The sequence below is a fragment of the Hippocampus bargibanti genome, linkage group LG09 (genome assembly GCF_051943395.1).
Source record: "Hippocampus bargibanti isolate YZ-2025 linkage group LG09, ASM5194339v1, whole genome shotgun sequence".
In the NCBI taxonomy this organism is placed as follows: domain Eukaryota; kingdom Metazoa; phylum Chordata; class Actinopteri; order Syngnathiformes; family Syngnathidae; genus Hippocampus; species Hippocampus bargibanti.
In genome coordinates, this window is record NC_142742.1 from 25291870 (window position 1) to 25313957 (window position 22088).

Below are 22088 nucleotides of genomic sequence, written 5' to 3' on the forward strand. Positions count from 1 at the left end.
TCCTGGCCTGTTTCGCATCCTTCACCCCGCCGAGGACGTCGGTCTCAAGGGGGGGGGGGGGATGTGTGATGTCACGAGAGGCTGTGTCCTGGAGGGCAAATACATCCCCCTAAGATGGCTCCACTCAGAGAGAGTCTTGGCCCCATCTGGTGGAAGGCAGCAATTAAAACCACACACCTGCAGCTGATCAGGTCTTGATTGGCAAGCAAGGCTCTTAAGGCAGAGAGCCTCTGAGTGTGGAGCTTGGGGAAAGACAAGCTCGAGTGCTGTGCTCTGTGAAGAAGTTGATTGCTGCGTGGAACTCATTGCCAGTTGGGACCACACGACTAGACACTGGATTTGAACCTAGCTAAGGTGGCTAGGCGACATGAGGAGGACGTCAAGAGGGGTGAGGCCTAGAGACTCTTGGAAAAGAACCCCGTCTTCAGTTTTACCTCAGAAGAGACTTTATTTGGATTTAAGTACCAGAAGAGACTTTATTTGGATTTAAATAACAGAAGAGACTTTATTTTTGATAAGTATTGGAAGAGACACTATTCAAACCTTTGTTGCTTGTGAATTCCCCCTGGAACCCTTGATTAAAACCTTTTGTTTGTATCCAAACCTGTCGTCCATTGCCCTTCTTGTCCTGTCCCGCTGAGAGCTAGCCTCTCATGATATCACAATATATATAAAAAAAAAAAAAATCCTCGTCTCACCCACCATGGGTGGTGTCTGTCCCCATTTCAGCTCGGGTCCTCTACCAGAGGCCAGAAAGCTTGAGGGTTCTGCGCAGTATCCGTGCTGTTCCCAGCACTGCGCTTTTTGGACCGAGATATACGATGTTGTTCCCGGGATCTGTTGCAACCACTCGTCGAGTTTGGGGGTCACTGCCCCGAGTGCTCCGACCACCACAGGCACGACTGTCACCTTTACCTTCCAGGCTCTCTCCAGCTCCTCTCTGAGCCCTTGGTATTTCTCGATTTTCTCATGTTTCTTCTTTCTGATGTTCCCATCACTCGGGACCGCTACATCCACGACAACGGCTTTCCTTTCCCCTTTATCTATGACCACGATATCTGGTTGGTTGGCCATTACCATCTTGTCAGTCTGTATCTGGAAGTCCCACAGGATTTTTGCTCGGTCATTCTCCACCACCTTGGGAGGTGTTTCCCATTTTGACCTTGGGGTTTCCAGTCCATACTCCGCACAGATGTTTCGGTAGACTATGCCAGCCACCTGGTTATGGCGCTCCATGTAGGCTTTCCCTGCCAGCATCTTACACCCTGCAGTTATATATATATATATATATATATATATATATATATATATATATACACACACACAAAGACGTACAACAGTCACTCACACCTAGGGACAATTTGGAGTGGTCAATCTGCCTGCCATGCATGTTTTTGGAGTGTGGAAGGAAACCGGGAAGAACATGCAGACTCCACACAGGGAGGCCGGACCGGCGACCTCTGCACTGTGAAGCCGGTGTGCTAACCACTCGACTACCGGGCCGCCCCTATATATATATATATATATATATATATATATATATATATATATAGTAAAGTCTCGTTCTATCGATATTCAAGGGAGTCCGAAAAAATATCGATATAGCCGGGACTATCGATATATCCGACCCTGTTTGCATGTAATTTTCTCCGTGCGTGCATAGAAATAGTATCGATATAACCGGGACTATCGATATATCCGATATCGATATAACGAGACTTTACTGTATATATATATATCCCTAATGTACAAATGGCGGTGCCCCCTTAGAGGGGCAATCATCATTGAGCCGTCTCCATCGCCTCTGATCGGGAGGATTGGCACGTGACTAAAATGTTGAATCCTCTCCGGATCGACACCTGGATCGGACTCACCAATCTGGTAAGACAAAATGGCTCGCTAGCAACCGTGGCAGTTGTACAAGTAGTGGATGGAGCGCCGGAATGTATTTCCGCCAGGAATGCAATCAGGTCTCGTCAGCCCCGAGACGGGAACGGCATGAACTGGTCTGATGCCATGTCGCTCACCTACATCAACTGGGTACAAGGTGAACCCTCAATGTAAGAAGATCAGTTTTATTTTGTTATGCTCAGAATATCTTGTTTTCTATCCCTTCACCCCCCACCCCATCACCTTTTGATTGCTGCTGCTGTGGACTGCAAATTTGTGGGACGAATAAAGGTTTTCTGATTATGATTCTGATGCTGATCTCATTGTTGCCTCATGCCTGCTTAGCCGAATACGACCGAGCCACTTTCCTCTTTCTCCGAACAGCAAGGGCAAAGTGGGCTCCTGCACGATGGTAATCAACAGTCAGTCCGAGAAGGTTGGCAAGTGGAGGTCACAGCCATGCCGTTGTACATATGCAAACGGCCACTGGACAGGAAGCGACGCCGTAATTTATCCGCACTTTACCCAGAAACGCGCACTCATCACGTCCCGCCTCAGCCATCTGCCCTGATGGATGGCTGGGATTTTCCGGAAGCTGCTACTTGCTGGGAAGCAACACCAACCAGCTCCTAAGCTGGTCCGGCGCCTCCGCCAGATGCTCCAAAGAGGGGGCTCACCTGCTCGTCATCAACAGGTACACTCTGGGTACTTTGGGGGTAAGATGGCTTAATCCTTTTAAGCTTCCTCACTCCAACGTATGTAAGGTCTTCGAAAGGAACAAATGTTTATACTCTTCTTTTGGTACGCAACAATAATACTTAGTGGGTGTCGGGTCGGGTGGAGACTTCCGGCAGTCATCTTTTAACCTCGGCAACTTTGAATGTGGAAGGCCCGGTCGTCGAGTGGTCACGCCCGGTCTGGAAAATGAATGAATGAACGTTGAGGTTCCTCATTTGTTCTAATTTTAAGCTGTCCATTTTTTTTCCTGCAGCCAATCTGAACAATCCTTCATTACTGGCAAACTTCCTGACTTTCGACGAAAGAATGTCTTGGAGATGTGGATTGGTTTATCAGGTACATGATTTACTTTTCGCCATCTGTCCATTTTTGGATAATAGATTGCAAACGCCTCCAAAATGCGTAGTCAAAATAGCTGACAAGGTGAAGCTATTTGCCCTGCAAAATGGGCTCCTTTCAGTTTTTGGAACAAATCGTGCTTTAAAAATTTGGGCGCATTGACTTTGCAATGAATTGCGCACATTTCACCATCATTGGTTTTCCAGACAAGGACCAAGATGGGATATTCCAGTGGGTGGACAAAACCACCATTGCCTACACAAACTACGGAACCGGATGGCCCCAAAACACTGCAACAGAACAGGACTGTGAAATCATCTTCACAGGTAACGGTCGCCTTTACCAAACGTTGACCAAATTCAATGACAAAAGCCAACACGTCTCTATTGTTGGCGGCAAAAGGAAACGATGAAGGAAAATGGGAAACCATGGATTGCTCCTGGAAGCACGGTTACATTTGTGAGAAGACAGGAAGTCAAAACTCCAAACTGACTCCAGCGCCAAGTGAGTCTCACAGATGCTCCTCCCACAACAATCTTGATAGCTTCAAGATTTTCTGATCAATATTTCTCCACTTAGTTTCCTACTGCGACCCCGACTATCTTCCCAATGGCAATTTTTGCTACCAATTCCAAGATGGTTGGACACAATCATGGAAGGAGGCAGAGGCTTATTGCGTGGCAGATCAAGGTCACCTCGTCAGCTTTCAGACGCAGAATGAGGTGGACTTCTTGAAGGGTGAGCATCGAGACTGTCACTTAGGGATTCGTTGCAATGTACATTGTTGGATTAGATGAGATTACATGAGAGCAACCTTCGTCTCCCAGCGCAGAAATTCACAATTCACAGCAGCAAAGTTGTGAAAGGAAGAAAAAGTCCAAGAACAAAATGTAACATTTTTTTTTCATTCTGAAGCCAAAGTAAGCGACGCGTCACCTCTGTGGGTAGGACTCAATGCCATTGAGATAAACAACAACCGGGTCACTGACGGAACAACTCAAGTAAGTGAAACTCCTCCAGTTAGTTTTGTTGAAATAATTTCAGAAAACTCATAATCATCATCAAATAATCATACAATTAAAAGTAAATGACATTGCAACTGTGATGCACAGGATTTTATTCAGTGGGAAAATGTTGCAAGGACCGGGAACTGCGGTGTCATGAAGGCTTCGGGTCAAATCGGTTCCCACGACTGCACAGCCAAATATGGTTTCATCTGCAAAAAAGGTCCAAAACGTATTCACCCTTTCCTTGCATGTCTGTAATACGTTCTCTGATATTTCACAATTCTGCCATTCTTGCAGCCAAGACTCAGGGGCAGCTTATCCAGCTGCCAACATCGGGACCAGGTGGATTTCGCAAACACTGCTCGTCCTTCCACGAAGCAATTGGTTGTCAAGAAGCCTTTTTGTTGCAGGCTGGAATCAAAAATGCGGCTGGTGGATGGAGGATCCCTTTGATGACCTTTGCTACCTGATCCATTACCTGGTGGCGAGGCCCTGGGATGATGCGCCAGTCAACTGCATCAAACAGGGTGGAAACTTGGTCAGCATCACCGACCCCTACGCACAGGCTGTCATTCAAGGTACAACAAGCGTTTAGTGTCGGCTAGAAAGTTCTGGGTTCAATTCTCATCAAGTTTCAGTCTAAATGTTCTCTCCCAACAAAGTTGTCTGTAGCTGATTGGACAACAGATCGCTGCTGTGTACGTTCAAAAACTAGTCTGAGCGGGAGGTGTCTCTCTCCTTTGTGATCTTTGTTCGTGTGTGTGTTCTTGGCTTCCCGTCCCGACGAGAGATGTGCTCTTTTTGTTTGACTAGAATAAAGTCGTTTTTTGTTCACCATCTATCGTCCTTGATATTTTTATCACAGAACTTCGCTGAACACCGAACCAGATGAGAAACAAGAATTAGAACCGAATACACACAAACAACCATTGGTGCACACACTCACATCTAGGAACAATTTTAAGTGTTAATTCAGCCTGCCATGCATGTTTTTGGAATGTGGAAGGAATTCGGAGTACCCAGAGAAAACCCACGCAAGAATGGGGAGAACATGCCAACTCCACACAGGAAGGCGGCAATCAAACCCTACATTTCTGAACTGTGAGGCCAACAACTGAGTCACATTTTCTATGATAAGTATCCAGTAGTGTCCGTGAGGAAAAATGTTCATGGGACTACTATTTTGTACTCATTGTCACAAAACACAATCAACCAGCGGTGATCAGAATCAGAATCAGAATCAGAATCAGAATCATCTTTATTGCCAAGTATGTAGAACACACAAGGAATTTGTTTCCGGTAGAACACGCTGCACTAGTATCGTTGTCAAAAAAAAAACTGCTAAGTGGCACTATACAGTTCCATTTTGGCTACTGTTGAAAGAGTTCAAAGAGTTAATGGCTTGGGGGAAGAAGCTGTTTAAATGTCTGCTGGATTTGGTGCGCATGGATCGGTACTCCCCTGAGGGGAGTAGCTGCAAAAGGTGGTGGGCAGGGTGCGGAGGGTCCAGTAGGATTTTCCGCGCCCTAGTTCGGATTCTTGCAGTGTGCAAGTCCTCGAGAGTGGGTAGGGCGGTGCCAATGATTTTTTCCGCCGTCCTAACTGTCCGTTGAAGTCGGATTTTGTCCATTTTTGTGGTGGCCCCGAACCAAACGGTGATGGAAGAACACAGGATGGATTCGATGACAGCCGTGTAGAAATGTTGCAGCACCTCCTGTGGCAGGCCATGCTTCTTTAGCAGCCTCAGGAAGTACATTCTCTGTTGGGCCTTTTTCAGGATAGAGTTGGTGTTGACCTCCCACTTCATGTCCTCGGAAGACCGTGATTCCCAGGAACTTGAAGGTCTCAACGGTTGACACCAGGCAGTTGGATAGTGTGAGGGGTAGCTGTGGTGATGGATGTTTCCTGAAGTCCACCATCATCTCAACTGTCTTGAGCGTGTTCAGCTCCAGGTTGTGACGGCTGCACCAGAGCTCCAGCTGCTCCACTTGTTGTCGGTACGCAGACTCGTCGCCGTCTTTGATGAGACCGATGACCGTGGTGTCGTCTGCGAACTTTATGAATTTGACAGCCGGGTGCGTTGAGGTGCAGTCGTTCGTGTAGAGAGAGAAGAGCAACGGAGAGAGGATGCATCCCTGCGGGGCTCCAGTGCTCGTGGTTCGTGTTGTGGATGATATATTTCCCAGTCTGACCTGTTGTGTCCATCCTGTCAGGAAGCTGAGGGTCCACTGGCAGATCGTGGGGGACACACCAAGCTGGAGAAGTTTGGGGATGAGGAGTTCTGGGATGATGGTATTGAACGCAGAGCTGTAGTCCACAAACAGGATCCTTGCGTAGGTTCCTGTGTTGTCAAGGTGGTCGAGGATGTGATGCAGTCCAATGTTGACCGCATCCTCCACAGACCTGTTTGCCCGGTAGGCAAACTGAAGAGGATCTAGCAGAGGTCCGGTGATGTTCTTTAGGTGGTTCAGCACGAGGCGTTCAAAGGACTTCATGACCACAGACGTCAGAGCGACAGGTCTATAGTCGTTCAATCCCGAGGGTGCTGGTTTCTTTGGAACTGGGATGATAGTAGACTGTTTGAAGCAGGATGGGACTTCACACTGCTCCAGGGATCTGTTGAAGATTTGTGTGAAGACCGGAGCCAGCTGGTCAGCGCAGACTCTCAGGCAGGAGGGGGACACTCTGTCAGGTCCTGCAGCTTTCTTGATCTTCTGCTGCTTGAAGAGCCGTCTAACGTCCAGTTCGTGGATCTGTAGGGCAGAGGGCGGAGATACGGTAGTTAAGTTGATGGTATGTTTTGTGTGGCTTTTGACTATTTTTACATCAATTCTCTTCTTGCTAATTTTCATCTTGCTCACCACTAAACGGAATGGCTGGTGCTAGTCGGTATTTTGGATGAGATTTTGAGGTTTCCTGCAATTTCATAATTTCACCCTTCCTTCATTTTGGGCAGGATTCCATCCTTTGTGAGCTTGCCACGACCAATACTGAGACATCCACGTGTCAACCCACTGGAATGGTTTATTCTCCTGCAACTTCATTGGCTAATGTGAATGTTATTTCACCAGGACACCTCAACATGGATTTCCCATCAGTTTTTAAAGGTGATGGGAATGTGTCCTTTACCAGCTGGTGTTGACATTTTGATGTGTCAATGCAACTACCCACTGACCTGTCATCTGTGCTGGCTTGAGTTTTACCTACAAGGTTATCAGAGGCTGCGTTCCTGTACTGGAACAGCCTTCCCCCACCCATAGTCAAGGAGAGCTATGGGTCTGTCAAAAAGGGTCTCCAGGGTGTTTTTGGTCTTGAACATTCTCTGACGTTTTTCCAAACCGATGTCAATGCTCGTCCCCACAACACTGGTGAGAACCTTGAGGTGTACAGTGCTGACATTACGTGCTTCATTATGAGCTCCTTTGAGTTGGCAATCTTGGGCACTGGGACCAGGCATTTTCAGAGCAAGTGAAACATGTTTTCTGAACGAAATGGTTTTTTTCATTGGTTTTAAATTTTATGATTAAATTAGTGTCTATTTAGGCTGCAGAGGGCAAACCTGACACATATACAAGTGAAAACATGAAGATTCAGCCTATTGTTTAGCTGTGAGGATCATATCAACTTTTTATTGCTTCAAACGCACTTTCAGAGCAAGCGAAACACATTTTCTGACTCAATGGTTTTTTCATTGGTTTGAAATGTTATGTTGAAAATAGTGTCTATGAATCTGCAGAGTCCAAACCTGACATATATACTAGTGAAAACATGAAAATTTAGCCTTGTGTAGCTGTATCATATCGACTTTACATTGCTTCAGCCACTTTTTCAGAGCAAGTGAAACACATTTTATGAAGTAAATGTTTTCTTCGTGGTTTTAAGTTTTATGGTGAAATTGGTGTCTATTTAGGCTGCAGAGTGCAAACTGGACACATATACAAGTGAAAACAAGAAAAGTCAGCCTTTTGTTTAGCTGTGAGGATCATATCAAATTTTTATTGCTTCAAACACATTTTCAGAGCGAGTGAAACGCTTTTTCTGACTGTTTTTTTCATTGGTTTTAAGTTTTATGATGAAAATAGTGTCTATTTAGGCTGCAGAGTGCAAACCTGACACATATACAAGTGAAAACATGAAGATTCAGCCTATTGGTTAGCTGTGAGGATCAGATCAACTTTACATTGCTTCAACCGCATTTTCAGATCAAGTGAAACACGTTTTCTGAAGTAAATGTTTTCTTCATGGTTTAGGCTGCAGAGTGCAAACCTGACACATATAAAAGTGAAAACATGAAAATTCCGCCTTCAACGTTTTCCTTGTGTATTTAAGTTTTATGACAAATTGAGTGTCTATTTAGGCTGCACAGTGCAAGTCTGACATATATATGTGAACACATGAAGATTCGGCCTATTGTTTAGCTGTGAGGATCATATCAACTTTTTATTGCTTCAAACGCGTTTTCAGCACATGTGAAACACGTTTTCTGAACTAAATATTTTCCTTATGGATTTAAGTTTTATGATGAAATTAGTTTCTATTTATAATGTGCAAACCTGACACATATACAAGTAAACATGAATATTCAGTCTTTTCTTTAGCTGTGAGAATCATTACTTTTTTATTGATTCAAACACATTTTCAGAATTAAATGTTTTCTTCACTAATGGAAGTTTTGTCGTGAATCAAATGTATATTTAGGCTGCAGGGTGCAAACCTGACACATATACGTGTGAAAACTAAAGGTCAGCCTTTTGTATAGCTGGGAGATTCAAATGAAATTTTATTGTTCCAAATGCATTTTCAGCTCTACTTAAACACGTTTTCTGAACTAAATGTTTTCTTCACAAATTAAAGTTTTATGATGAAATTACTATTTAGGCTGCAGAGTGCACCCCCGCTCCGGTTCCGTCCCACATTTCAAAAACATGCATTGCAGGCTGATTGAACACTCCAAATTGTCCCTAGCTGTGAGAGTGACTGGTGGTTTGTCTCTGTGTGCCCTGCGATTGGCTTGCAACCATTTTAGGGTGTCCCCCGCCTAGTGCTGAAGACGGCTGGGATCTCCTGGACCGCCCTCGATTATAATGAGGAATAAGCGATACTTAAAAGGGATGGATGGATGGTCATGTTTATTTTTTTTAACAAAATAGAAAAATAAAAGCATTTATGCGCGTAGACACACACACACACACGTTTCCATCTATATTTATGTAAATATACAATACATACAGTAAACATTTGGATCAAACCTACAAAGATGGAGGACAATGATTTGTTGTGGCAACCCCTTGAAGGAAAAAGCCAAAAGGAAAAGAAGAAAGAATATACAATATATACAGTACAATATCTACAAGATGTAATATACAAAAAAAGGATGGGTGGATGGATGGATGGATGGATGGATGGATGGATGGATGGAAAATGATTCTGTGGTGAGGTTTGAAGCGTTCCTTCTTTAAGTTTTGGAATTGATGATTGAAAGAAAAAGCACTGTAAAGAATGAGTTGGTCATGACGCGACCTGGTGAGACACAGGAGGAGCCCGGACAGGAGAAAAGCCACAGATCCCAGTCCCTACATGCACCAGAGTCTCGCAACCCCAGCAGAGTAGTTCTACAGCAGCAGATTAAGTGGCACCCAAGGAGCAGACACAGCGAGTGGCTGCAGTTTGATGAGAATGTATCCACCATCATACATGTCATGGCCAATGGAGGCGTCGGCAGCAGACTCTGAGCAATGAGCACCATCATCGTCAGCTACGGCTCTGAAAGATTTGGACGGGTGGAGAAGTGCACAACTGAGTCCACCCCCTACACCAGACATGGGCAAACTACGGCCCGCGGGACACATACGGCCCGTCAGGTTTTTTAATCCGGCCCGCCGAACTTGTCCAAATTATAGTAAAAACTGACTCATGACAAAAAGCTAGCGGACACCAGGGCAGACAACTCTGAAAAGTTGCTGGCCCCATATTCCAGGTATCCGCGAAATAGTATGTAAATGCCATATCTTGCATATTCCTAGAGGCAAATGTATGAACTGCTAAGGGCTATTTTTCACGTTTGAAAGACATATAATAAATTGGGTTGTAGTGTGCTTTCTGTGCTGAGGTTTGCACACACTACATTTAATGCTTTAGTATATCCGGCCCAAACACTGCCTCCAAATGCTCCTGGCCTGGCCGGCCCCTCTGTCAAATTTTAGAACCCATTATGGCCCGCCAGTCAAAACGTTTTCCCACCCCTGCCCTACACCATGAACCGCAGGGCCACCAAGATCCACCAACTATGCCAGGAACTTCGGACCCTCAAGAAACAGTTCTGGAGAGCTGCTGAGCCACCATTAGAAGTGCTGCGCAACATCCTGCAGAACAAGCTGACAACCCTCCGCAGAGCAAAGTGGCACAGGAGGCGTGGAAGGGACAGCCTTGATTTCCAATCCCTTCCGTTTTGCAAAGCTGCTACTCGGGGACAATCGCTGTTAAAGTCATTATTAGTGAAGCAGGAATCCAGTAAAAACAAAAAAAGATTCTTGAATTTGGGGACGGCACAAATTGTGACTGCCCACCCTGACGGGCAGGCCGGGGGAAAAAGCCAAGAGGAAAAGAGAGAGATGGGGCGTGTTGGGAGAGCTTTTATCAAGACGGACAGGATGTGACGTCATGTAAAGACGGATAAAAGGAGGCCAAGATGGCGCCCGAGTAGGCAGTTGTTTTTGTCATGTTTTTGTGTTTTCTTTTGTCACTTTGTGTTGTTGTACGTCGTGAGGAACAGATACGGATTGTTTTTCAGCATTTTTGGCCACGACATTCATCAAGGAGGAGACTGTGCTGAGCGGTGTGACGACGCTCGAGTGCAAAAAAGGCAGGACTCGAGCGACGGGGTTTGGCGAAGGGGAAGGACCCGAAATACACGACGTGACAGGCTTGGAAGGAGCAAGAGTCTTTACTGAAACATGCATCAAAAATAACAAACAGGGAAGAGTGGAGGAACTAACAATGGCAGACCTGGTAACACGGTAGTGGTAACGGCGACATCCAAAAATACTCCGACGGAGAACGGTAGTGAGCGATAGGCAGATATAGACAGAAGGCACAATCAGTGAATGACAATCAGCTGTGGGAACCCAGGTGAGTGATGATTGGAGGGGCCGTCTCCCATGATAGGCGGAGGAGGTGACAGGAGGGGCGGGGCGCGCCCAGGATGGCAACGAGATGTGACAAGCGGTTGCGCCTTTTCGGCAGCATGAATATGCCAGTACTGGTTTTTGAATGGGAGGAATGTCGATGCCCTTTGACTGTCATCGCTGGAAAGCTCGGGGGCCATTGTGCTTTTTTGCGCCTGTAATGGGCAGCATCTTCACAGCCCCGCTTTGTTCAGTGGAAAGGTCAGTGCTGTTGGACAGTCTGCGGCTGGATGAATGCATGGCTTGAGCAGCCCACGATAAGAAGGAACGTCAGCGCAGAGCGCCGATGCGTATGTGGAACTGTCGCGGCTTGGAATTGAAGCGGATTTATTTGGGACAGGAGATGTGAGACAATCTCTTTTCGTCAATGGATGCTGTGTGTTTGCTTTCAACATTTAGCTTGTAGTCGACGTGCTGAATATTCCGGAAGACATGTTTTTGAGTTGGTGACGAGTCCTCACGTCACGTCACTGAAGGAACGCCCCTGACCGAGAAAGGACACACTGTAGCAGTCCTTTGATCACGCAATTTATTTTGCGGTACTTTATTTGGTCTGAAAACCTCGTGTTGATCCGTGTTGATGGCGAAATTAGAAGGAAAACACATAAATAACGCGATGGTGAATCCTTGTGTGTTGTGACAAAAATGTTGAGCCATTTCCACACGGAAGATTGTCGCCATCTTCTGCCTTTTTTGGGTGCGACATTCCCCCCCCCACCCTGATGCCTCAAAATGACACGGAATAAATTCTTTAATCAATTGCAAACATGTATGCTTTCCTCTTCAGAACTATTTCAATAATATTCATAACTGGATGAGTAACAAGAAAGCATCTTCTCTGAATCTGAAGCCATTGTTTTGATTCTCGAGCAAGGCAAGACATCTTGGCGTGACACCACGAACAAGGGGGCCGGACCTTCTGAAACTGGCCACTTCCGGTTTCGATTTTTTAAAGTCATTTTTATTGGTGTTTTTCATTTGACTAAAAATATCATACTGAATGTTTTGGGTATTTTAGATGCTATAAAACATTTTTCTGATGTCACTTAGGAAACAAAAACGTGATGTTGGTTGTCCTTTAAATCTAGTGTGTGCAAACCTCATAGCACAGCACGACAACCCAATTTGGATTGGATTGTAGTTTATTAGTCGCGCCGTGGAGAAATTTACATTTCACATCAGCAAAGGCATGAAAGGGATGTTTTTTGATTGATTTTTTTAACAATCTTTCAAATGTGAAAAAAAGCCCTTATCAGTTCATAAATTTGTCTCAAGGAATATGCAAGATAAGGCATTTACATACTATTTTGCAGATACTGGGAGGAGGAAATGTAAATCGATTAAAATAACATACGCACTGTGATTTATCAAGATTGAGTCTATTTTTAATAAGTTTCAATCGAAAGTGGAAAGTTAAAGAAATCAACATTTATTGAAAAAAGGAATCACATTCAACATTCAATACATATTGTTACACAACGAAATACTAAAGCTCAATAATATCTACTTGTGTTAAACTCCGCAAAATCATGGATGGATTGTCCTGACAGCGCACTCGACAAACTCGCCACGGACGCCCTCGCTCGCCTTCATGCGCAAACACTACACGTGTATCCTTGCCAAGCACACAAACATAGGCTACTACAGTTGAAATTTGCATACTCGGCACAGCAGCCAATCAGAAGCTTGCTTCCTGCTTCGGACTTTCCCAAGAACGCTTGGGAAAGTTTGAAGCAAAGTCGTGCGTTTGCATATCATTTTCCAAAGTAGATGAACAGAACCTTAGCCCCAGAAGAAAGATTCAAAAGAAGCTCACAAAATTTGTGTCGCTATAAAAGGTAAATTTACATTAACCCGTGACTGTAAAGTGTACTTGAGAGTTATGAAAAGCGCTCAGTGGCCCGTAGGACACAACGCAACGCAAACACTGCATTGTTCACAAAGACGGCAAAGGACAACTGCAATAAAACCTTCGGCCACGGATATTTTCCGTAAATTAAGCAATATTGGTAGGTACAGCCTTAATTTAAGAAAAGCCTATATACTTTGCGACAATGTTTTTTTGTGATTTCTCATCTTTCTTTATGGCCAGGCAGGCAACTTTTCAGAGTTGTCTGACTTGTCCGTTAACATTTTCAGACTATCAGACACTGTTTTTACTATAATTTGGACAAGTTCGGCGGGCCGGATTAAAAAGACGAACGGGCCGTATGTGGCCCGCGGGCCGTAGTTTGCCCATCCCTGGTATAGCCTCTGCCATCACCTCAAGCAAACGCCATCATGCACCGAAGAAGGCTATCTGCTTCATCAAAGCTGGAGAGACACCCCGTGTACATCCAAAGGTAACAACAGGACTCCTCCACACAGCCCCTGATTGGAAGCTCCACGTAGATGTGGGGAAAAACGGAGGTTTCCCCAGCGCATAGCAACAAGATCGCTCCGGCCAGACATAATCATTCTCTCAGAGGCTTCAAAACATCAGATCTTGCTGGAACTCACCGTGCCCTGGGAAGACTGGATTGATCAATCCAACTAAAGGAAATGGGCCAAGTATCAAGAGCTAGTGGAGGAGTGCAGAAGAAGGGGCGGAAGGACTTTCTATGAGCCCATAGAAGGCGGCTGTCGTGGCTCCCTCTATAAAGTCTTTGGGCGCCTGGGAATCGCAGGACTGGTCAAGAAGGCTGCAAGTGAAGCCAGCATAGAAAGACACAAGGTGGTTGTTGCTACAGAGGGCAGATCCGTGGGTTGCTACTGGGACACAAGCCGGGACTTGCCTGGATGAGGGTGTCTGATGTTGCGAGACCCGAAACACCCAATGAATCAAGGATACATCACTGATGATATGTCCCAGTGCATCCAGGAGATGTATCCTTCAAACAAGGTCATGTGTATTCATTTTAACAAAGTAAATAGAAAAATAAAAGCATGTATATGCGCGCAGACACACATATATACATTTAACACATATATTTACATACATACAAAAATTGACATTCACACATTATGTATGATCTTGGTCTCTGTTGCTTTCTTTGCCATTCGAGGGATGACAGTCCAGGAGGTGCAAAGAGGTTGTAAAGGGAGTCCCTTTGGGTGATGGGACCAGGTTTGCTTTTCGTTGCTTCGGTTTCATGACATTCAGGGACGTTTTGATCTTATCTGAAACAATGTAACACAAAACAAGAATGGTGATTCAATGCAATAATGGATGTTGAGATACATGTTTGTTTTTTCTTTGAATGTTGTGCCAGCCCACACCGTCGAATCAGCAGCGGTCAATGTACATCAAATGACAATACAGGTAGTATTCAACAATGGATTAAGACGCTCCCCGCCGATTCAATTGGGAGCAAGCCGCGTCATCGCCCTCCGGTGGACACACCGTGCCATCGCATCCTGTCGAACCAACGGCTGTCAAAGAAAGTCAGTTGACAAAGTTCAACAATGGATTGATTCGCTGCCTGTCGATTCAACAGCGGTGAAGTGACGTCACCTCCATTATTATTATTGATTTGGTGTACTGCACCTGCACTTGTATCCAATAGATGGCGCCGGCTTTATTTTCCCGTCAATCTCCAATGACGTGTTCAAGCTTTTCCCGCTGCGGAAGCAGTCGCTGATGTCAACAAACCGAAAGAAAGAATGAGGCCTTCACAGGTGGACCTTGGTGAAGGCTTCCGCACAAGCGATGGAGTGAAGCGGAAGCGGAGGCCGCAACATGTCCATGGAAGATCCCTTCTTCGTCGTCAAAGGGTCAGAAAAGGTCACCGCTTCCAAGCTGTTAGTTAGCTTGCGACCGCATGCGGGCGCGAAGCGTGCGAGAAGTGAGCGAGTCCCGGCAGCAGCTCAGGCGCCGACCCGTTCGAGCGAATTCTCCAATCAACCAATTATCGACGCCTAATGACAGACGAGCTCTCGCGAAAACGGAACGGACGAAGCGATAGCTGTTACTCTGGTCGTCAATCAAACCATTCATTGAGAAAAGGATGGGAGGAGAAAAATGGAGCCAGATTATTCCCAATTCGCGGTTCTTAACTACATCTGCCGTTGTCTAATCAGTGGACGTAATTATGCGCGAACGCACGCACGCAGGCAGGTCTGAAAGGTTCAGGAGGTGAAAGGCCATCAGTCCTCCGTCGTCCATGAGGTGGCAAGGTTGCGGACTCCAACCAATGGGAATTAGCTAGCCACCTTGCGTTTTTATTTTCAAACAGGAAATGAAAACATTGAAAAGAAGCTACTATCGGGCCGGGAAAGTTACTTGCTACGAATTCAAAGAAGCAATTTGTTCGGTGGGGAGGAAGGCAAACAATTCCCGTGGCTTCCAGTCCAAAGAAAAGGAAGGCGTCCCGCATACAGCGTCAGTGGACGGCGCGCGGCGAGGCGAGAGCGAGCGGGCGGGCCGTGCCGTGCCCACGGGACGGCCCACTCGCTTCAAAATGGTCGCTTGCGTGTCCCCAGTGAGGTGCAGAAGGCGCTGAGCGGCGCTCGGAGCCTCCGTGGCAGACTGCTGGAAGGGGCGGCGGCCTCCAAGGAGGAGCTGGACTGGACAACCAACGAGCTGAGGAACGCTCTGCGCTCCATCCAGTGGGACCTGGAAGACCTCCGCGAGACCATCAATATTCTTTCCGGCGGGCCTTCAAACGGCCGCCGGGGCCGTCGGCCTCTCATTGGCTTTGGCTCACTTTTTCACGCCCCCTCTGCAAAAACAAAGTGCTTGTCCATCTCTGCATTTCCTAATGCGACGCCCTTTCAAATGGATAGTGCAGAAAATGGAGCGTTCCGTCACGTCTGGCAGACAACTGGAAGAAATGAGCAAGCTTCTTTCGCCCGCCAGGAGTTGTACAAGGCGGCCAACCACCGGCCGGCGGTGGGCAACAAGAGGACATTCATGGCCGGCCGAGTGGCCGGCTGGCCATTTAGCCCATTTGGTGAGCTAACGCGACAGCTATCTATTTGCCATTTATTAGCTGGCTAGCTACCTAGCTATCTGATTATTAGCGTTATAGCTATCAAGCTGGCTAGATATTAGCTATATACCTGGCTAGCTAGCTGGCTAGCCACTTAACTAGCAAGCTATTGGCTATCTATTAGCGAGCGAGCGAGCGAGCTAGCTTTTTATCTATTTGAGTTCCTTCCAGGTTGAGTGAACGCTGGCTGGCGCGTGTGGCTCACTGCTGCTGCTCAGCCACAGAAAAACTTCATCCTTGAGAGTTTTGAAAGGCGCTTAGAAATGAAATGGATTGTGATGATGATGAAAAGAAAAAGAGCGCTGCGTCATTTGCCGCAAGGCGCTTGGTCCTTAGCGGTTGTCCAACGCATCGTGGAGTCCAATCCAAAGAAGTTCAACCTGGATGGCGCCGAGCTGGCCAAAAGGAAAGCCTTCATCAGCGACACCCGACGCGCCATCGAGGTAGGCGGCTCAATGCGAGTCTCGAGCGCGCCAGACTGGCATTGAGGCGCTCGCCGTGCGGGCGGCTTTTCCCTCATAGCTCAGGAAATGAAGGCGCGCGTGTCGGGCGGTGTGGCCGTGGCTTCCGTGGACGGAGCAAAGCAACAGGTCCTCCGTCGCCTTCTGTCCAAAATGCAAAATGTCCGCGTGTGCGCCGATGCCGCAAGAGTGCCATCTGTGCGCAGGCGCCGCCGCCCCCACGTGATCATTTGGGCCTACCGCAGCGCCGGCTACGCGACGCCAACTCGGACTTGATGGAGGAGCAGCAGCTTCAGCAATGGGTTGGCCAAGATGCAAGGAGTGGGGGGGGGGGCGCTAGCTTTGCTTTGCTAATGCTGCTTGCTTGCTTGCGACCTCCCTCCCGTCAGCTGATGGCAGAGGGGCAGGACGAGCAGCTGCAGCTGGTGTTGGGAACCATCGGCGTCTTGAAGAACCTGTCGGAGAGGATGGGCCTGTAGTTGGACCAGCAAGCCGAGTAAGATTGCCGCCCCCCACCCCGACAGTCGTGACGGTGGCGGAGTTTGCGTAAGCTCGGCTTCCTGGTTTGCGTTCCGGCGGACAGCATGCTGGACGACTTTGGCCAGGAGATGGACAGCACCCACTCCAGGCTGGACAACGTGATGAAGAAAGTGGCCAAAGTGTCCCACATGACCAACGCAAGGTGGGTGGGCGGACTCGTTAGCTGCCGCTGAGGAGAACTTGAGGAGGCCTTCTGAAAAGGCCTTTGGCTTTTCTGTTCTGCTGGACTTTTGACACCTGTCAATCACACTTTGACTTGTGCGTAATAACACCACGGGCTCGCTTGCGTATTTGTTGCAGTGTTTAGATTTGTTTGGGGAAGCTTTTCTTTCTTTCTTTCTTTCTTTCTTTCTTTCTTTCTTTCTTTCTTTCTTTCTTTCTTTCTTTCTTTCCTTCCTTCCATCATGGTGAAAGTTGGTTTCTTTTTTGACATTTTCATCCCGTAGATGCCCTCAAACAAGTCTCATCAAAATGCTCTTCTAATTGTTGTTTTAGAAAGTATTCAAAGTCAAAGTCAAAGTCAGCTTTATTGTCAAATATGCTAATATGCATGACATACAGCACAGATGAAATTAATGTCCTCTTGGACCCAGCGTGCAAGACATGCAAGGCACTTATAACGTGGCTAAAAAAGACATACAATTGACAACAGACAATACATGTAATTTCTGTATGTAAAGTGAGGTAGTGTCGTATGGAAAGTGAGGCAGTGACGTATGTAAAGTGAGGAAGTGACGTATATAAAGTGACGTAATGTAGTAATGCAAAACCGAACAACAAGAAAGGGTTGAAGTGAGGTCTTGCAGAAAAAATGAGAAAGAAGAAAAAAATTTCATCAGGGTGATCGTACAGCATGTAGCGTGTACTCAGAGTTCGGTGAGTGTGGCAGTGGGAAGGGGCAGGCTGGGCAGGGCTGGGAGGGAGTTGAGTCTCCGGACTGCCTGGTGGCAGAAACTGTCCTTGAGCCTGCTGGTCTTGGCTCGGAGACTCCGTAGTCTCCGACCCGATGGCAGCAGGCTGAAGAGGCTGTGGGAGGGGTGTGTGGGATCACCAGCGATCCGGATGGCTCTGCGGGTGAGGCGGGTGTTGTAGATGTCCTGAAGGGGGGGGGGAGAGAGACACCGATGATCTTCTCAGCTGTCCTCACGATGCGCTGCAGAGTCTTACGGCAGGACACGGTGCAGGCGCCGTACCACACGGTGATACAGCTGGTCAGGATGCTCTCTATGGTACCGCGGTAGAAGGAGGTCGTGATGGGGGTCGGGGCTCCAACTCTTTTGAGCTTGCGGAGGAAGTACAGGCGCTGGTGGGATCTCTTGGCCATTGATGCCGTGTTGTGGCTCCAGGACAGGTCTTCGGATATGTGCACTCCCAGAAACTTGGTGCTGCTCACTCTCTCCACTGCAGCACCGTCGATGGTTAGTGGAGCATGCTGGGGGCGCACTCTCCTGAAGTCCACAACAATCTCCTTCGTCTTCTCCACATTCAGACGAAGATTGTTGTCCTTGCACCACGTGGCCAGGCGGCTGACCTCGTCCCTGTCCTCGTCGTTGTTGATGAGGCCCACCACAGTTGTGTCATCCGCAAACTTTATGAAGAGGTTGGAGCTGGGTGATGATGGTGAGCAGTCGTGCGTGAGCAGAGTGAAGAGGAGGGGGCTCAGCACACACCCCTGGGGGGCCCCTGTGTTCAGCGTGACGGTGCTGGAAGTGTTGTCGCCAACTCTGACTGCCTGTGGTCTCCCCGTCAGGAAGTCCAGCAGCCAGTTGCACAGGAAGGTGCTGATCCCCAGTTTGCTCAGTTTATCGGTGAGTTGTTGGGGGATGATTGTGTTGAATGCTGAGCTGAAGTCGATGAACAGCATTCTGACGTAGGAGTCTCTGGTCTCCAGGTGGGTGAGCGCTGTGTGGAGAGCAGTGGAGATGGCATCATCGGTCGAGCGGTTGGGCCGATATGCAAATTGGAAGGGGTCATGGTTGGGGGGGAGGGTAGCCTTGATGTAGGTTCATAACTAGCCGCTCGAAGCACTTCATGAGGATGGGAGTGAGTGCGACCGGGCAGTAGTCATTGTGGCAGGTGGGGGACGACTTCTTCGGGACCGGGATAATGGTGGTGGCTTTGAGGCACGTGGGCACAACAGCCTGGCTCAGAGAGGTGTTGAAGATGTCCGTGAAGACATCTGTGAGCTCCACAGCGCAGTCTCTCAGAACACGGCCAGGAATGTCGTCGGGAGCCGGGGCTTTTCGTGCGTTGGTCCCTCTGAGGGATCGCCTCACACTGTCCTGGGACAGTGTCAGCACCTGTTCGCCGGGAGGTGGTGGGGTCTTCTGTGCTGGAGTGCTGTTGTCTGCCTCGAAGCGGGCGAAGAAGTCGTTCAGCTGGTTCAGCAGAGTGGTGGAGTTCTCGCAGGTCTGTGGAGTGGGCTTGTAGTCTGTGATGGTCTGTATCCCACGCCACAGGTTCCTGGTGTCTCTGCTGTCTTTGAAGTGGTTGGCAATCCTCCTGGAGTGCTGTCTCTTGGCCATCCTGATGCCACGTGACAGGTTGGCCCTGGCTGTCCTCAGGCCCAGCTCATCGCCAGCTTTGTAGGCAGCGTTCTGAGCCCTGAGGAGCCTGTGGACTTCACCCGTCAGCCATGGCTTCTGGTTGGCCAGGATGGTGACAGATCTGGTGACAGTCACGTCATCCATGCACTTCCTCATGTAGGAGGTAACAGAGTCTGTGTACTCTTGGAGGTCGGTGTTGTTGTTGTAGGTGGCCGCTTGTCTGAACATGTTCCAGTCAGTGTTGGAGAAGCAGTCTTTGAGTGTCTCTGACGACCCATCAGGCCACACCCTTATCTGCTTCTTGACTGGTTTGACGACTTTGACAAGTGGCCTGTATGCGGGCATTAACATGATAGTGGAGTGGTCCGAAGCTCCTAGGTGGGGGAGGGGGTAGGCTTTGTAGGCTCCTTTGTGTGTGGTGAAAACATTGTCCAGAATGTTGTTACCTCTCGTCGGAAAGTTAATGTGTCCATGGAGATGTGGAAAAACACTTTTCGGGTTGGCATGGTTGAAATCGCCAGCCAGGATAAGGAAAGCATCTGGGTGGGCTGTCTGTTGCTCGCTGATGTGCTGGTAGAGTTCATTCAATGCCGCGCTCCTGTTGTTAATTGAGCTCGGGGGGATGTAAACTGCTACCAGCAGTATGGCACTAAATTCCCTCGGCAGGTAGAATGGCCGACATTTTATGACCATAAGTTCCATCAGTGGCGAACAGTGTTTGCATACCACAACAGCGTTGCGGCACCAGGCATCACTGATGTAAACACAGAGTCCCCCGCCGCGAGTCTTCCCCCCTCGACGAGCGCTCTGTCTGCCCGGAAGCTAGTTAGCTGGGCTAGCTGGATGGCACTGTCCGGTATGCTGTCGGTCAGCCATGTTTCCACAAACACAAAGGCACAACACTCACCCACGGTCTTGGAAATTGAGCGGAGAAGTCTGATGTAGTCCATTTTATTGTCCAGCGAGCGCACGTTAGCCAGCGTGATGGTAGGAATGCAAGGTCGGTGGCGGCTAGCCGCGAGCCTAATGCGAATACCTCCACGCTTTCCCCTCTTTTGTTTCCTCATACAGCGCTTGTGGCGCCTCCACTCTGGGTTGGGTGCAGGAGTGGGGGTCGGTGGAAGAGTGGGGCTCAATGGACGAGCCGACTCCCTGAGCAATCCATGCTTGCGTAGCACTTCTGCTTCAGCTGGTTTAGGTTTTAAAAATGAACTGCCGATGTCGAGCAGAACCTCACGGGAGTAGGTACGCCTCGGGTGTAGCGAGGCCAACGGAGACGGACATTTGCACGAGTAAGACAAACACAATAAACACGAAAAAAACAATTTGCCGGGTGAGAGAGGAGCCGCTGCGTGTGCACGCGCCGCCATCTTGGAAAAATACATTCACCTTTTCTTTGGACGTTCAACAGTCTAAACTGTGAACGTTAGAAGGGATCAATCATAAGATGAATGTTCACATTAAATACCATCAACGTTCATTCATGATGAACTAACCGAGCTGTGATGCAATGGACACAAAAGCACCTTTTTTCCATCCCTTTTTTTAGCATGTGCGTCTTCTCACGTGCGTCTCCTCTGGGCTGGCAGGGCGCCGCGACTCCTCTTTGGCTTTTCTGCTTCCTTTTCTCCTCCTCCTCCTTCAAGGCCACGCTTCTTCTTGTCCGCTCGGACATCTTGAGCCAGGAGGAGGAGATCAAAGGTTGTTTGTGGTGGTGCCGGCCGGGCTTGTGGCGTCACCGGTGCGCACCGCAGCTTGGATGTCTTTCAAGTCCTTGATCTCCTTGATGTGTGTCGCACCCTGACGCACATCACACGCTTGAAAATGGTATAAAAGGAGCTGTCGCGGGACAGAGAGAATCAGACTCATCTCAGACTCAGATCCAGACACACACAGCTTGCAGAGACCTGCTCAGCATCGCACGGAGTTTCACAGCACGACTTGCTCGACTCCACGCCACGATCAAGCTCTGCGCGTCACCTGCCTGGGAGATCTGACAACAAACCTACTTACAAATAAAGAGAACCATCAAACTCTTTAGGCTCATCTGGTACCTTCATGGTGCGTCGCAGGCTAGTCCCGTTCCGGCTCCGGTTCTTCTTTGGGCTCCTCCTCCAAGCAGTTTGCCTGGACCAAAAAGGTTCATCCATCGCTACATTGTTGCAATCACACTGTCGTGAAAAATAGCACTTTATTTTCACCACATTCATAATAATAATAATAATAATAATAATAATAATAATAATAATAATAATAATAATAATAATAATAACAGTGTTTGAAATAGCGTCTGGGCGGTGGCCCGAGGCATGCAACTTTTACGTCGGGCGTACAACTTTCAAAACTCTCATTTTTGCCTTAAAGGACAACCGACGTCTCCGGACAAGTTGTGCCCATAATTTGTAAAATGACT

At 47.8% G+C, this 22088-nt stretch overlaps 2 protein-coding genes and 1 pseudogene across 3 annotated transcripts; 2 read left to right on the forward strand and 1 right to left on the reverse strand.

Annotated features, from left to right (window-relative positions):
- The first annotated feature begins 1559 nt into the window (after window positions 1–1559).
- On the forward strand, window positions 1560–4805 carry LOC148894145 (C-type mannose receptor 2-like). The gene is made up of 9 exons (XM_089004312.1): window positions 1560–2584; window positions 2882–2964; window positions 3174–3293; window positions 3370–3471; window positions 3547–3705; window positions 3883–3968; window positions 4080–4194; window positions 4272–4316; window positions 4385–4805. Exons 2-9 carry the CDS (start codon window positions 2946–2948, stop codon window positions 4567–4569), a joined length of 831 nt encoding a protein of 276 aa, XP_088860438.1. The 5' UTR covers window positions 1560–2584; window positions 2882–2945; the 3' UTR covers window positions 4570–4805.
- Window positions 4806–14876: 10071 nt separating this feature from the next.
- LOC148894146 (syntaxin-6-like) lies at window positions 14877–17757 on the forward strand (annotated as a pseudogene). The gene is made up of 7 exons (XR_016116031.1): window positions 14877–14911; window positions 15620–15777; window positions 16477–16571; window positions 16656–16718; window positions 16796–16891; window positions 16979–17085; window positions 17173–17757. The product of XR_016116031.1 is annotated as a syntaxin-6-like (transcript).
- Window positions 17758–19099: 1342 nt separating this feature from the next.
- LOC148894147 (uncharacterized) lies at window positions 19100–22050 on the reverse strand. The gene is made up of 2 exons (XM_089004969.1): window positions 21730–22050; window positions 19100–21668 (listed from the first exon to the last, which is right to left on the reverse strand). Exon 2 carries the CDS (start codon window positions 20375–20377, stop codon window positions 19100–19102), a length of 1278 nt encoding a protein of 425 aa, XP_088861095.1. The 5' UTR covers window positions 20378–21668; window positions 21730–22050.
- Between the last annotated feature and the right edge of the window lie 38 nt (window positions 22051–22088).

Coding starts and splice junctions, on each gene's coding strand:
- LOC148894145 (XM_089004312.1), top strand. Junction 3,706..3,882: donor TGAGGTGGACTTCTTGAAGG/GTGAGCATCGAG, acceptor TTCATTCTGAAG/CCAAAGTAAGCGACGCGTCA. Junction 3,969..4,079: donor TCACTGACGGAACAACTCAA/GTAAGTGAAACT, acceptor TGTGATGCACAG/GATTTTATTCAGTGGGAAAA.
- LOC148894147 (XM_089004969.1), bottom strand. CDS start 20,377: ATGGAACTTATGGTCATAAAATGTCGGCCATTCTACCTGCCGAGGGAA.